Source organism: Oncorhynchus kisutch, linkage group LG30 (assembly GCF_002021735.2).
Source record: "Oncorhynchus kisutch isolate 150728-3 linkage group LG30, Okis_V2, whole genome shotgun sequence".
In the NCBI taxonomy this organism is placed as follows: domain Eukaryota; kingdom Metazoa; phylum Chordata; class Actinopteri; order Salmoniformes; family Salmonidae; genus Oncorhynchus; species Oncorhynchus kisutch.
Window position 1 is genome coordinate 45,506,741 of NC_034203.2, and position 13,937 is coordinate 45,520,677.

Here is a 13,937-nt window from a genome sequence, read left to right on the forward strand (position 1 = left end):
GGAAGAGTAGCTGCTGCCTTGGCAGGAACTAATGGGGATCCATAATAAACCCCAGGAAGAGTAGCTGCTGTCTTGGCAGGAACTAATGGGGATCCATAATAAACCCCAGGAAGAGTAGCTGCTACCTTGGCAGGAACTAATGGAGATCCATAATAAACCCCAGGAAGAGTAGCTGCTACCTTGGCAGGAACTAATGGGGATCCACGATAAACCCCAGGAAGAGTAGCTGCTGCCTTGGCAGGAACTAATGGGGATCCATAATAAACCCCAGGAAGAGTAGCTGCTGCCTTGGCAGGAACTAATGGGGATCCATAATAAACCCCAGGAAGAGTAGCTGCTACCTTGGCAGGAACTCATGGGGATCCATGATAAACCCCAGGAAGAGTAGCTGCTACCTTGGCAGGAACTAATGGGGATCCATAATAAACCCCAGGAAGAGTAGCTGCTACCTTGGCAGGAACTAATGGGGATCCATAATAAACCCCAGGAAGAGTAGCTGCTACCTTGGCAGGAACTAATGGGGATCCATAATAAACCCCAGGAAGAGTAGCCGCTTCCTTGGCAGGAACTAATGGGGATCCATAATAAACCCCAGGAAGAGTAGCTGCTACCTTGGCAGGAACTAATGGGGATCCATAATAAACCCCAGGAAGAGTATCTGCTGCCTTGGCAGGAACTAATGGGGATCCATAATAAACCCCAGGAAGAGTAGCCGCTTCCTTGGCAGGAACTAATGGGGATCCATAATAAACCCCAGGAAGAGTAGCTGCTGCCTTGGCAGGAACTAATGGGGATCCATAATAAACCCCAGGAAGAGTAGCCGCTTCCTTGGCAGGAACTAATGGGGATCCATAATAAACCCCAGGAAGAGTAGCTGCTGCCTTGGCAGGAACTAATGGGGATCCATGATAAACCCCAGGAAGAGTAGCTGCTGCCTTGGCAGGAACTAATGGGGATCCATAATAAACCCCAGGAAGAGTAGCTGCTACCTTGGCAGGAACTAATGGGGATCCATAATAAACCCCAGGAAGAGTAGCTGCTGCCTTGACATGAATTAATGGGGATCCATAATAAACCCCAGTAAGAGTAGCTGCTGCCTTGACAGGAACTAATGGGGATCCATATTAAACCCCAGGAAGAGTAGCTGCTGCCTTGGCAGTGAGAACATTCTATGACTCGGGTGACTGTCAAAGACTCCAATCTTTGGGGCCTTCCTCTGACAAACCCTGCTGTTACGGTTTATCTATCCTGTCATCTACTCACTTTATCCCTACCCATGTATCTACCTCAATTACCTCGTACCCCTGCTCATGGACTCTGTACTGGTACCCTGTGTACATAGCCAAGTTATTACCTCGTACCCCTGCTCATGGACTCTGTACTGGTACCCTGTGTACATAGCCAAGTTATTATCTCGTACCCCTGCTCATGGACTCTGTACTGGTACCCTGTGTACATAGCCAAGTTATTACCTCGTACTCCTGCTCGTGGACTCTGTACCCATGTGTATATAACCAAGTTTATCGTTACTCATTGTTTTTATTCCTCGTTATCTTTCGATTTCTCTCTGTATTGTTGGGAAGCATTTCACTGTTTACCAAGCTTGTGAAAAATTATAAATTTATTTATCCATCAACAGTGCCTTGCAAAAGTATTCCGACCCCTTGGATTTGTAAACATTCTATTGAGTTACAAAGTGGGATTAAAGTTGCTTTGTCAGTTTGTCATCTACTCGAAATACTCTCAAAGTGGAAGAAAAAGAAGCTATTTATACTCCACAAAAATAAACACGTGTTGGTCCCATGATTCATGAGGTGAAATAAAATATCCCAGAAATGTTCTATACACAAAACAAGCTTATTTTTCTCATTTTGTGCACAAGTTGGTTTACATCCCTGTTAGTGAGCATTTCTCTTTTGCCAAGATAATCCATCCACCTGACAGGTGTCATCAATAAGCTGATTAAACATTATTAGTTATGGTATGGGCAGGCTTAAGCTACGGACAACGAACACAATTGCATTTTATCGATGGCAATTAGAATACACAGATCCTGAGGCCATTCATCCTCCGCCATCACCTCATCTTTCAGCATGATAATACACAGCCCCATGTTACAAGGATCTGTACAAAATTCCCGGAAATTGAATATGTCCCAGTTTTTCCATTGCCTGCATACTCACCTTACATGTCACCCATTGAGCATGTTTGGGATGCTCTGGATCGACCTGTACGACAGCGTGTTCCTGACGATATCCAGCGACTACGCACAGCCGTTGAAGAGGAGTGGGACACCCTCGCAAGGCTGCAGGCCCAGACGGCATTCCCAGCCGCGCCCTCAGAGCATGCGCAGACCAGCTGGCCGGTGTGTTTACGGACATATTCAATCAATCCCTATACCAGTCTGCTGTTCCCACATGCTTCAAGAGGGCCACCATTGTTCCTGTTCCCAAGAAAGCTAAGGTAACTGAGCTAAACGACTACCGCCCCGTAGCACTCACATCCGTCATCATGAAGTGCTTTGAGAGACTAGTCAAGGACCATATCACCTCCACCCTACCTGACACCCTAGACCCACTCCAATTTGCTTACCGCCCAAATAGGTCCACAGACTATGCAATCTCAACCACACTGCACACTGCCCTAACCCATCTGGAGAAGAGGAATACCTATGTGAGAATGCTGTTCATCGACTACAGCTCGGCATTCAACACCATAGTACCCTCCAAGCTCGTCATCAAGCTCGAGACCCTGGGTCTCGACCCCGCCCTGTGCAACTGGGTACTGGACTTCCTGACGGGCCGCCCCCAGGTGGTGAGGGTAGGCAACAACATCTCCACCCCGCTGATCCTCAACACCGGGGCCCCACAAGGGTGCGTTCTGAGCCCTCTCCTGTACTCCCTGTTCACCCACGACTGCGTGGCCACGCACGCCTCCAACTCAATCATCAAGTTTGCGGACGACACAACAGTGGTAGGCTTGATTACCAACAACGACGAGACGCCCTACAGGGAGGAGGTGAGGGCCCTCGGAGTGTGGTGTCAGGAAAATAACCTCACACTCAACGTCAACAAAACTAAGGAGATGATTGTGGACTTCAGGAAACAGCAGAGGGAACACCCCCCTATCCACATCGATGGAACAGTAGTGGAGAGGGTAGCAAGTTTTAAGTTCCTCGGCATACACATCACAGACAAACTGAATTGGTCCACTCACACAGACAGCATCGTGAAGAAGGCGCAGCAGCGCCTCTTCAACCTCAGGAGGCTGAAGAAATTCGGCTTGTCACCAAAAGCACTCACAAACTTCTACAGATGCACAATCGAGAGCATCCTGGCGGGCTGTATCACCGCCTGGTACGGCAACTGCACCGCCCTCAACCGTAAGGCTCTCCAGAGGGTAGTGAGGTCTGCGCAACGCATCACCGGGGGCAAACTACCTGCCCTCCAGGACACCTACACCACCCGATGCTACAGGAAGGCCATAAAGATCATCAAGGACATCAACCACCCGAGCCACTGCCTGTTCACCCCGCTGTCATCCAGAAGGCGAGGTCAGTACAGGTGCATCAAAGCTGGGACCGAGAGACTGAAAAACAGCTTCTATCTCAAGGCCATCAGACTGTTAAACAGCCACCACTAACATTGAGTGGCTGCTGCCAACACACTGTCAATGACACTGACTCAACTCCAGCCACTTTAATAATGGGAATTGATGGGAAATGATGTAAATATATCACTAGCCACTTTAAACAATGCTACCTAATATAATGTTTACATAGCCTACATTATTCATCTCATATGTATACATATATACTGTACTCTATATCATCCTTATGTAATACATGTATCACTAGCCACTTTAACTATGCCACTTTGTTTACATACTCATCTCATATGTTATACTGTACTCGATATCATCTACTGTATCTTGCCTATGCTGCTCTGTACCATCACTCATTCATATATCCTTATGTACATATTCTTTATCCCCTTACACTGTGTCTAAGACAGTAGTTTTTTGGAATTGTTAGTTAGATTACTTGTTCGTTATTACTGCATTGTCGGAACTAGAAGCACAAGCATTTCGCTACACTCGCATTAACATCTGCCAACCATGTGTATGTGACAAATAAGATTTGATTTGATTTGACAACATTCCAAATCAAATTTTATTGGTCACATACACTTTTTATCAGATGTTATTGCGGGTGTAGGGAAATGCTTGTGTTCCTAGCTACAACAGTGGAGTAGTATCTAACAATACAAACATCTAAAATAATGGAATTAATAAATATTTCAATATTAGGACGAGCAATGTCGTAGTGGCACTGACTAGAATACATTAGAATAGAATACAGTATATATGAGATGAGTAAAACAGCTTTGATGCACTTTGATGCACCTGTACTGACCTCGCCTTCTGAATAATTGTGGGTTGAACAGGCAGTGGTTGATGTTTTGGAGGGCAGGCGGTGTGCCCCCGGGTGAGGCGTTAGGCAAACGGCACCACCCTCTGTAGAGTCCTGCGGATGTGGGCGGTGCAGTTGCCGTACCATGCGGTGATACACAGGCTACAATCAACAGCCTGATCAACTCTGTGTGAAGGAGATGTGTTGCGCTGCATGAGGCAAATGGTGGTCACCAGATACTGACTGGTTTTCTGATCCACGTCCCTACCTTTTTATTAAGGTATCTGTGACCAACAGATGCATAGCTGTACTCCCGGTCATGTGACATCCATAGATTAATTTATTTTGTCTCATTTCCTTATGAACTGTAACTCAGTAAAATCTTTGAAATTCTTGCATGTTGCAATTCTATTTTTGTTCAGTGTAGCTAAATACAAATTTCATAACTAAAATATAATCATTGCATTAGTACTCAGCCACTTTAAGGCAAAGCCTAAATTAGTTCATTAATGTGGCGTAACAAATCACATAAGTTACATGGACTCTGGGGGGGGGAATCATTTCTCACATACATCAGATAAAGGTTGACATGCTTTTTGAACTACTAACTCTGTCCCTCATGATATAGATAGATGAGATCTACGGTCCTTCTGTCAAGTAATGAATTTCAAGCACAGATTCAACTACAAAGAACAGGGATCTTTTTGAAATGGGTAACACATAAAAAAAATTAAAATCGGACCTCAGTAAAGGTATATGACAGCCCACTTGGGAGTTTGCCAAAGGCAGCTCAAGTTTCTTAGACAATGAGGAAGAAATTATCTGGTCTGATGAAACCAAGATTGAAATCTTTGGCCTGAATGCCAATCGTCATGTCTGGAGGACATGGTGGTGGCAGCATCAAACTAAGGGGATGTTTTTCAGCGGCAGGGACTGGGATACTAGTCAGGATCAAGGGAAAGATTAACGGAGCAAAGTAGTGAGAGATCCTTGATGAAAACCTACTCCAGAGCGCTCAGACTGGGGCGAAGGTTCACCTTCCAACAGGACAATGACAGCCAAGACGACGCAGAAGTGTCTTTGGGACAAGTCTCTGAATTCCTTGAATGGCCCAGATTTGAATCTCTGGACAGACCTGAAAATAACTGCAGTGACGTACCCCATCCAACCTGACAGAGCTTGAGAAGAATGGGAGAGAAGAATGGGAGAAACTCCCATAATACACAATCTACTGGCTAATCCTTTTCAATCCTTGTCATATGAAGATAAGTTATAGATAAAAACGTATCGGTGATCATCGGCCATTACACAAGCTGGAAATCGCAAATTCAACGATGAGTGGTTTGGAAGGAATCAGTGGCTAACTGCAAGTTTTGCAAAGCAATCACTTTTGCTTCCCCGGCCTGCTATTCAGTGGAGAGGTTGTGTGGTACAAGTCTGGGTTTAAAACATTTGTCTGATAGGGTCTCTTTCAAGCTTGAAAAGGATAAACATTCAGCCGCAACACCATGGGCCTGAAAAGGTTGAATTCATTGGCCATGCTGCCAATCCAGCATGACTTCTGCCGTGTTCAAAATATATTGGAACTGGAAATCTCCGACTTCAGTGAGTTCAAGACAACTAGGAACTTTGGGGGGGGGGCATATCTCAGACTGGGGAAATACGTTTTGAATGGTCAACCAACTTGGAATTGCAAGTCGGGAACCATGGCCTCCTTTTCTAGAGCGCCGGCCTGAAGATCACTGACGTCTTGATTCAACCTTGTTTTTCTCCAGAGTTCCTAGTTGTCTTAGAAGCACCATAGATCCAGAGAATGCCAGACTTTGGTGACAAGGTTTAATGACTATTTGCCCACAAGGACTGCCACGCCACCTTCCTGTTGAAGTGAGTCTGAAAATGTATTGTGTGCTGCTGCATAAATTGTAATATGCCAGGGAGAAAGTATTACTTTCTTAGCTGCAGTATACATAAGTGTATGTTGTGTCGTAAGCTGTTAGTAACCCATGTGCCTCACCCTAACATTTTGTTTCCTTTCCCCCTCACAACTTAGCCTACTGTTCTGACTTGGTGGGGCACATGTAGCCTATAGCCTGTTTTAGAGAAATGTCAACATTGAATATGGTAAGAGCTTTCATTGTCTGCTTATATGCCCCCTTTTAATTATCATAAGGTTCCGACTTGGTGTGCAGGGAGAATACTGTAAGAACGGCCCATGTTCTGAATTCTGTCGCTGTACATTTCAAAAGTGCTGAACAAATAGTTATATTGACTACGTCCATCATAGCTCACTCATTAATGTCTTAATCTAAATTACAGATTGCCTCTTATCTGCTTGTCGTCCCCTTATGCCATAGTTTGTACATCTCAATTGTCAGTAGAAACCACATTTGTTTAAGCAAGTCAGCCATGGATTTGAGAAAGGCAGTAAGTAATTTATGCTGAAATAACTGTTTTGCTGCCAGACGAGGTTCCGCTGATAACCAGGTGTAGCGGTGGTAAGAATTCACTCCATGGTGCTGAAAAGAAAGCTCTGCTGTTGGGTCAGCTTTATGTTGGCCCTAACAGTTTGTGGTCACCGTTTTTATAGTGCAATTAATGTATTGTTTAGTGCAGTGGCTTTCCTGTCATGCATTTAAAAAATATATTTGAGTTTGCCCCACCAACATTGCCACTGATCAGGGATGTAATTCATTCCGATGATTTCTGTTGAAAAATATTAAACGGAAACCGGGATGAAAATACCTGAATTTGTCCCAATAGAAATGCTTGTTTGAAACAGTCGGACTAATGATGACACCCTAATATCAGCTAGATGCAGGCAATAGTGTGCAAGGCAGTATTGAATGTGTCGCTGTCTGTCATCTCACATTTTCCTCCATCTGTGTGCACTGTTGTAAACTTTCATTCAAAGGTTGTAGCAACCTCATGATAGAGATAGTTTAGGTGTAGACAGCTACATTTTATTTTTTATTTTACCTTTATTTTACTAGGCAAGTCAGTTAAGAACAAATTCTTACTTTCATTGACGGCCTAGGAACAGTGGGTTAACTGCCTGTTCAGGGGCAGAACGACAGATTTGTACCTTGTCAGCTCGGGGATTTGAACTTGCAACCTTCCGGTTACTAGTCCAACGCTCTAACCACTAGGCTACCCTGCCGCCCCAATAATACATAATACTTATCGATGTTCCATTGAGCTGGGTGAATGGAATATGAATGACAGTCATCCAATATGCTGTAAAAGAAAGAAGGCCATGATCATGAGAAGGGGGAAAAAATCATCCTCATCAAAAAAACGTCACCAACTGCCAGACGCATCATAGATGGTTGTCCGTCTGAACTGAGCTGCAGGGCGGGAAGGAAACTGATCAGGGATGTTACCATGAGGCCATTGGTGATATTAAAATGGCTACAGAGTTCAATGTCTGATGGTAGAGAACTGAGGATGGATCAACAACATTGTAGTGACTCTACAATGAGTGAAAATATAATCATTTATTTTCAAGCATGGTGGTGGCTGCATCATGGATTGCCTGTCATTGGCAAGGACTAGGGAGGTTTTTTTGTATAAAAATACATGGACTGGAGCTAAGCACAGGCTAAATCCTAGAGGAAAACCTGGTTGTCTGCTTTCCACCAGACACTGGGAGATGAATTCACCTTTCAGTAGGACAATAACCTAAAGCACAGGGCCAGATCTACACTGGAGTTGCTTACCAAGAAGGCAGTGAATGTTGGCAAAGTTAGTTTCGACTTCAATACTGTCTAATCATGATTTCCCCCCCACCCCCCAAACATCTTGAATAGTTTTTTAAAAGAATAACGGGCAAATATTGCACAATCCAGGTGTGCAAAGCTCTTGGTGACTTGCCCAAGAAGACACCACTTTAATCGATTCCAAAGGTTTTTCTAACATGTATTGACTCAGGGAGCTGACAACTTAAGCAACGACTATTTTAGTTCTTATACATTTTACATTTTTCTTTATTTTGTGTAGATTGACAAAATTACAATTAAATTAACTTTAATCCCACTTTAACACAATGTGACAATCAAAGGGGTCTGAATACTTTTCCAAGGCACTGTATTATCTTGTCAGCACAGGGAGCTGCATAGTGCCTATGTCCTGAGGGTCTCTATACCACTACCCCTTGTAACCTACATGTGTAGTTATTAACCATAATATTCTCTCTCTCAGTTGTCAGAGCAGCACAGGGAGCTGCATAGTGCCTATGTCCTGAGGGTCTCTATACCACTACCCCTTGTAACCTACATGTGTAGTTATTAACCATAATATTCTCTCTCTCAGTTGTCAGAGCAGCACAGGGAGCTGCATAGTGCCTATGTCCTGAGGGTCTCTATACCACTACCCCTTGTAACCTACATGTGTAGTTATTAACCATAATATTCTCTCTCTGTTGTCAGAGCAGCACAGGGAGCTGCATAGTGCCTATGTCCTGAGGGTCTCTATACCACTACCCCTTGTAACCTACATGTGTAGTTATTAACCATAATATTCTCTCTCTCAGTTGTCAGAGCAGCACAGGGAGCTGCGTAGTGCCTATGTCGTGGGGTCATGCATGGCTATTAACCCCTTCTATGAGGAGGCCATACAGTTGGCTGAGGAGGGTAAGATCTCCTGCAGAGTACACAGGTGAGACAGAGACCTTCTCTTTCCTTATAGTTTCCTATGATTGTTTAGGTTGCACCTTGGCACCACCTGCTGGTTGATGATCTTGGTGTGAATTGTCTCCTGTTAAAGGAACTCCACCCCCAAACTAACTTTTGGTACTTATTTAATTAGTCCATTGTTGGCACAGTCCCAAAACCTGATTGCTGATGAACAATCTTTCAAGACATGTAACTTGGAATTCAAAATACAGATATCATCCCCGTATGATGCTGCATAATTATATAAGGGGATGATTTCTATATTTTTAAGTTACATATCTTGACTAAATTGCTGACAAGAAACAAACAATTTAACTGTCAATGGACTAATGGGCCTCCAGAGTGGCACAGTGGTCTAAGGCACTGCATCACAGTGCCTAACATCCTGGTTAGAGTCCAGGCTCTGTCGCAGCCGGCCAGGAGCGGGAGACCCATGGGGCAGTGCACAATTGACCCAGCGTTGTCCGGGTTAGGGGAGGGTTTGGCCGGCAGGAATGTCCTTGTCCCATCACGCTCTAGCGACTCCTGTGGCGGGCAGGACACGGTAGCCAGGTGTACGGTGTTTCCTCTGACACATTAGTGCGGCTGGCCTCCGGGTTAAGCGGGCATTGTGTAAAGAAGCAGTGTGGCTTGGTTGGGTAAGGAGAATGCACAGCTCTCGACGGTCACATCTCCTGAGTCCGTACAGGAGTTGCAGCGATGAGACAAGACTGTAACTACTAATTTGATACCATGAAGGGGTAAAAAAAAAAAAAAAGACAGGTTTGTTATATTTTTACTACATTACATTTAAATGCATGTGTTACCTTTTTTTTCCTTTATTTTTTTTAACCAATGACAAATACGATTATTTTCAAACAAATTTTATACATTTATTAGTCATATTTTTACAAAACATTTCATAAGATGGGTTGATTTTAATATGAACCCCTAAAATGAGGGTTATTGGTCAGAGTAAGACTAATAGATCAAGCCTATTGACTAAAATATCATACAAACATGACCACTAGAACATTAGAAACACTAACATAAACTAAAACTGTTTTCCTAACCACACTGATGGGAACATTTTGTATGCAGTAAAACATGTTCATGGAACGTTTCCTGTATTCTTCACTTTTACTTCAGATCTTTAACTCTCTTTAAGAGACGCATCTTAAGTGACGCATCTTAAGTCCTCACATGAAATTACCAAGTTAAATAATCAAATTGTTAACATGAAGAGTGCACACTCACCATGTGCTTTACAAAACATTCCCGTCTCCAATGAACCTTGGACCCAGGAAGAATTTGGCAATGATGTTGCATTTTTTTTCAAAGTGATGGTTTTTATACATTTTAACACCAGTGACATGAAATTGAGGGACAGCTAATACTTGTAAATGATTTGTAATATTCATTTGATATTTTAGTTTTAAGTAGTCCACTAAATAACTATATAAATAACCTTTTGTATTATGGCATGTAAAGTCACTTAAAATATGTCACTAAACCCATGACTCCTGATTGGAACAAGCCAATTTTGTGGTACAGACCGTGCTCTACAATATAATAAATGTTTTTCAATTTAACTGTCTTACATATGTTTTATGTATAATAAGACACTTCAATTAAAACAAACCATTTGTGTCATCTCACACTTATCTGTTTTTCCTGGTGAATAAGGCCGGGACAGGAAAGGCACCATTTTCGTAGAATGACTCTCCTAATAATATTTTGTCTCCTGTTAAAGGGACATTTTTCAACTTTATAGTGTTACCAATGACATGTACTAATTAGTAGACAATGCCTCATAATTGGTTAGAATCACATGGTGCACAACGATGTCATTGGTTAACACTTGTCTTCCTCTATTTCTTTTAACTTACAAAACATAGAAATGCTCCATTTTCACACATGTTGGTAGTGCTGGAGATGATATGAAGTTGACATTTACCATTTAAGTGTTGACTCCTAGTATGTCTGATTTATAATGCCTAATTTCCTTTTATTTTTTAGGACTGAGCTGCTGGAGTGTCTTGGGGACACTGACTTCCTGGCCAAGTTACACTGTGTGCGGCAGGCCTGTCAAGTATGTGCCTCCTATACTCTTAAAGAATACATCATGATAAACCGTAGTACTGTAATCTAAACTAGTGATTGATCCACTCCATCTCTAGCTGATTCTGTGTGAGAGGGCAACGAGGACGTTTCTGGCCGAAACCGGAAAGAAGATACTGTCTTCCATAATTGTAAAAGCGCATAAGGTAAGATGGTAATTATATTTATTATGTTGTTTTAGAGAAACTATTAATGCTGAAACGATATACTTCTACTATTAGTTGTTCCTGACTGTTTGTGTGATAGGATAGTCACACTGGATTGATCAGCTGATTGGGTGCTCCTGTCTGACAGATGTTTTTGATTGGTTGATAGTGTTTGTCTACTCTTAACGGATTTGTGTAATTGTTTGACAGAGCCCGAAGAGGTTTGAAGAAGTGTTTGAGGAGATGATTGTTTTCCTGGAGCACCCGGAACACTGGGAGAACACCGAGGTGGAGCTGGCCACGAGAGGGGTGAGTCACTCACTCATTCACACTGATCTGAAAGGGTTTTAAATGTTCCCCTGCTAAAGGTAAAACACCTAAACATTCTGTTGGACTTCATCCTGATTTCACACTGATCTGACTGCATGTTATTCCTGCTGACCAGGTGAAACACCTGAACTTCTATGACATCGTGTTGGACTTCATCCTGATGGACTCATTTGAGGACCTGGAGAATCCTCCCATCTCCATCCAGAACGTTGTCAACAATCGTTGGCTCAACTCGTCCTTCAAAGAGACAGTGAGTCGGAGACACTTCGTCTCCCAATGTAGATAACTACTGTCCAGAGAACAGGACCCACGTTGTCTGGCTTAAAGGACCATGAAAAGGCTGCCTAGAATAGGCAAAGGTGTGATGGGAGAATTTGTTGCAGCATTGTAATGTGTTGTGTTTTGTGTTGCCAGGCGGTGGCCTCTAGCTGTTGGTCTGTGCTGAAGCAGAAGAGACAACACATGAGGGTACGGAAATGTTTTTTTGCTGTAATTTTTGTTGTTGTACTTTTCTGGTTAGCCTGTATTCAACCTCTCATCCTCCTCCTCTCTAGGTGCATGATGGGTTCATAGCCCACTTCTACTCTGTGTGTGAGCAGGTCAGTCCTGTCCTGGCCTGGGGCTTCTTAGGGCCCAAGACTTCCCTGCACGACTTCTGCTGCTTCTTCAAGGTAATGTTAACTTCTTTTTTTTTTATCAGGTTGTCCACCTGAAGTCAAGGGAGATTTAGCCATTGTAACACAACTCTATATCAATCGATCTGTTCTTTAAGGATGTTCTCATGTCTCCATATCCCCTACTCAATGTACCGGTTTCCTAGACTGGACTAAAAACAGGCTAAATGATCCAGGATTAGGCTTGTCCAGTGTCTTAGACACTCTTTGGGATGGTTTCTGTCTTCCTCCAGGATCAGGTGCTGTTCTTCCTGAAGGATGTCTTTGACCTGGAGAAGGTGCGTTACTTCAGTGTGGAAACTCTAGCTGAGGACATGCTCCACCTCCTCCATCGCCGGTCTGAGCTGCTGTTGGCCTACCTGGGGGCCGACTCCCACACCCTGCAGCACATCAACAGCTGCGTCACTGCCACCCCCCTCACCACAACAGCCAGCCCCCAACTCCACCCCTCTACCCTGGAAGAGGCCGTGGGAAGCCAGATCTACCCCTAGATCTGAGAAGATTAAATGGGTCTCCAAAAGTGCATAGGGTTGATTTGGGATTGGGCAAGAGACACCCAGTCCCAAAGTAACTGCTAGCAACTTATGGGGAATGGTTAAGGGGGTTGATTGGGCAGAGACTGAAACTGAGCTAGTGTCACAACCCTTGTTCTCAACCCAGATTGACAGAGATGTCTTTATAAAGGCCCCATATAATGGTGACTGACTGGAACATTTTCATACCTTTCTGTCACTCAAGAAGCTTCTTCTCTCCACACACAATTATCATGGTGTCTGTGCATGTTATAATATGGATGTTTCCCCATACGAAATCATGCTTAAAGTAACCTTGGAATGAGTTTGCATTGTAAATGCAGACAGTATTTTAATGGGACTATGGACATGAGGGTTGCAAAATTCCAGTAAGCTTCCCAAAATTCCCAGAAGTGTTTGGTTAGAAGATTCCTGGAATCAGGAGAGAATAAGCATGAAATCTGGGAATCCTCCAACTGGAATTGCAGGAAAAAATTTGGGGAAGTTCCCAGAATTTTGCAAACATAGACATCAGTCTGAGCTGTTTTAGAAGTTAAACACTGCGGTTTCATTTAGGTATTTATTTGACTGGCATCTAGATATTTAGAGGTCATGGTATGCAACTGTCCTCTAGACGTCTAGGGAAAGAACCATGGCACAAAGGTTTTATATGGTCATTTCATTAGACTAATTTAAATAAAGTATAGGGTTTACTGCTCTAGTATGTTAATAATGGGGCAAGTCAAGAGGGTGCTACGAAATGAAAATGTAGGTTTCTTTGCCCTATCATTTTAACTATTTAATGATTCATTGTGTGATTTATCTACAATATTATAACCTTCATGTACTTGCCAGTGTTGATTAAAGAAGAATGTTAATTTGCTGTGACCATTGCTAGTTTCTATGGCGATTTAAGGGAAAGATATCAGGAACAGGTTATCGGAGGGGGGAGGTATTGAAATTGTCTGTTAGCTTCGAGAGACATCATTACATCATTCCATTTACTCTGAACATGCTAAATTCTGAGTAAATCTAACTTTTGAACCATACATGGGGTTTGGGCTATTGTTTTCCTGACGCAAAACTCTATTGGA

The 13,937-nt window shown here is 43.2% G+C and overlaps 1 protein-coding gene across 1 annotated transcript in view; it reads left to right on the plus strand.

Annotated features, from left to right (window-relative positions):
- The window catches only part of miga1 (mitoguardin 1), a 30,315-nt gene extending 16,423 nt beyond the window's left edge, over positions 1 to 13,892 (plus strand). Inside the window, exons 9-16 of the mRNA XM_031810437.1 lie at positions 8,940 to 9,064; positions 11,080 to 11,152; positions 11,241 to 11,327; positions 11,538 to 11,636; positions 11,773 to 11,907; positions 12,072 to 12,125; positions 12,212 to 12,328; positions 12,565 to 13,892. Coding sequence (XP_031666297.1) covers positions 8,940 to 9,064; positions 11,080 to 11,152; positions 11,241 to 11,327; positions 11,538 to 11,636; positions 11,773 to 11,907; positions 12,072 to 12,125; positions 12,212 to 12,328; positions 12,565 to 12,822 — 948 coding nt within the window. The 3' untranslated portion in view covers positions 12,823 to 13,892. The remainder of the gene's footprint in view (positions 1 to 8,939; positions 9,065 to 11,079; positions 11,153 to 11,240; positions 11,328 to 11,537; positions 11,637 to 11,772; positions 11,908 to 12,071; positions 12,126 to 12,211; positions 12,329 to 12,564) is intronic.
- The last annotated feature ends 45 nt before the right edge of the window (positions 13,893 to 13,937 follow it).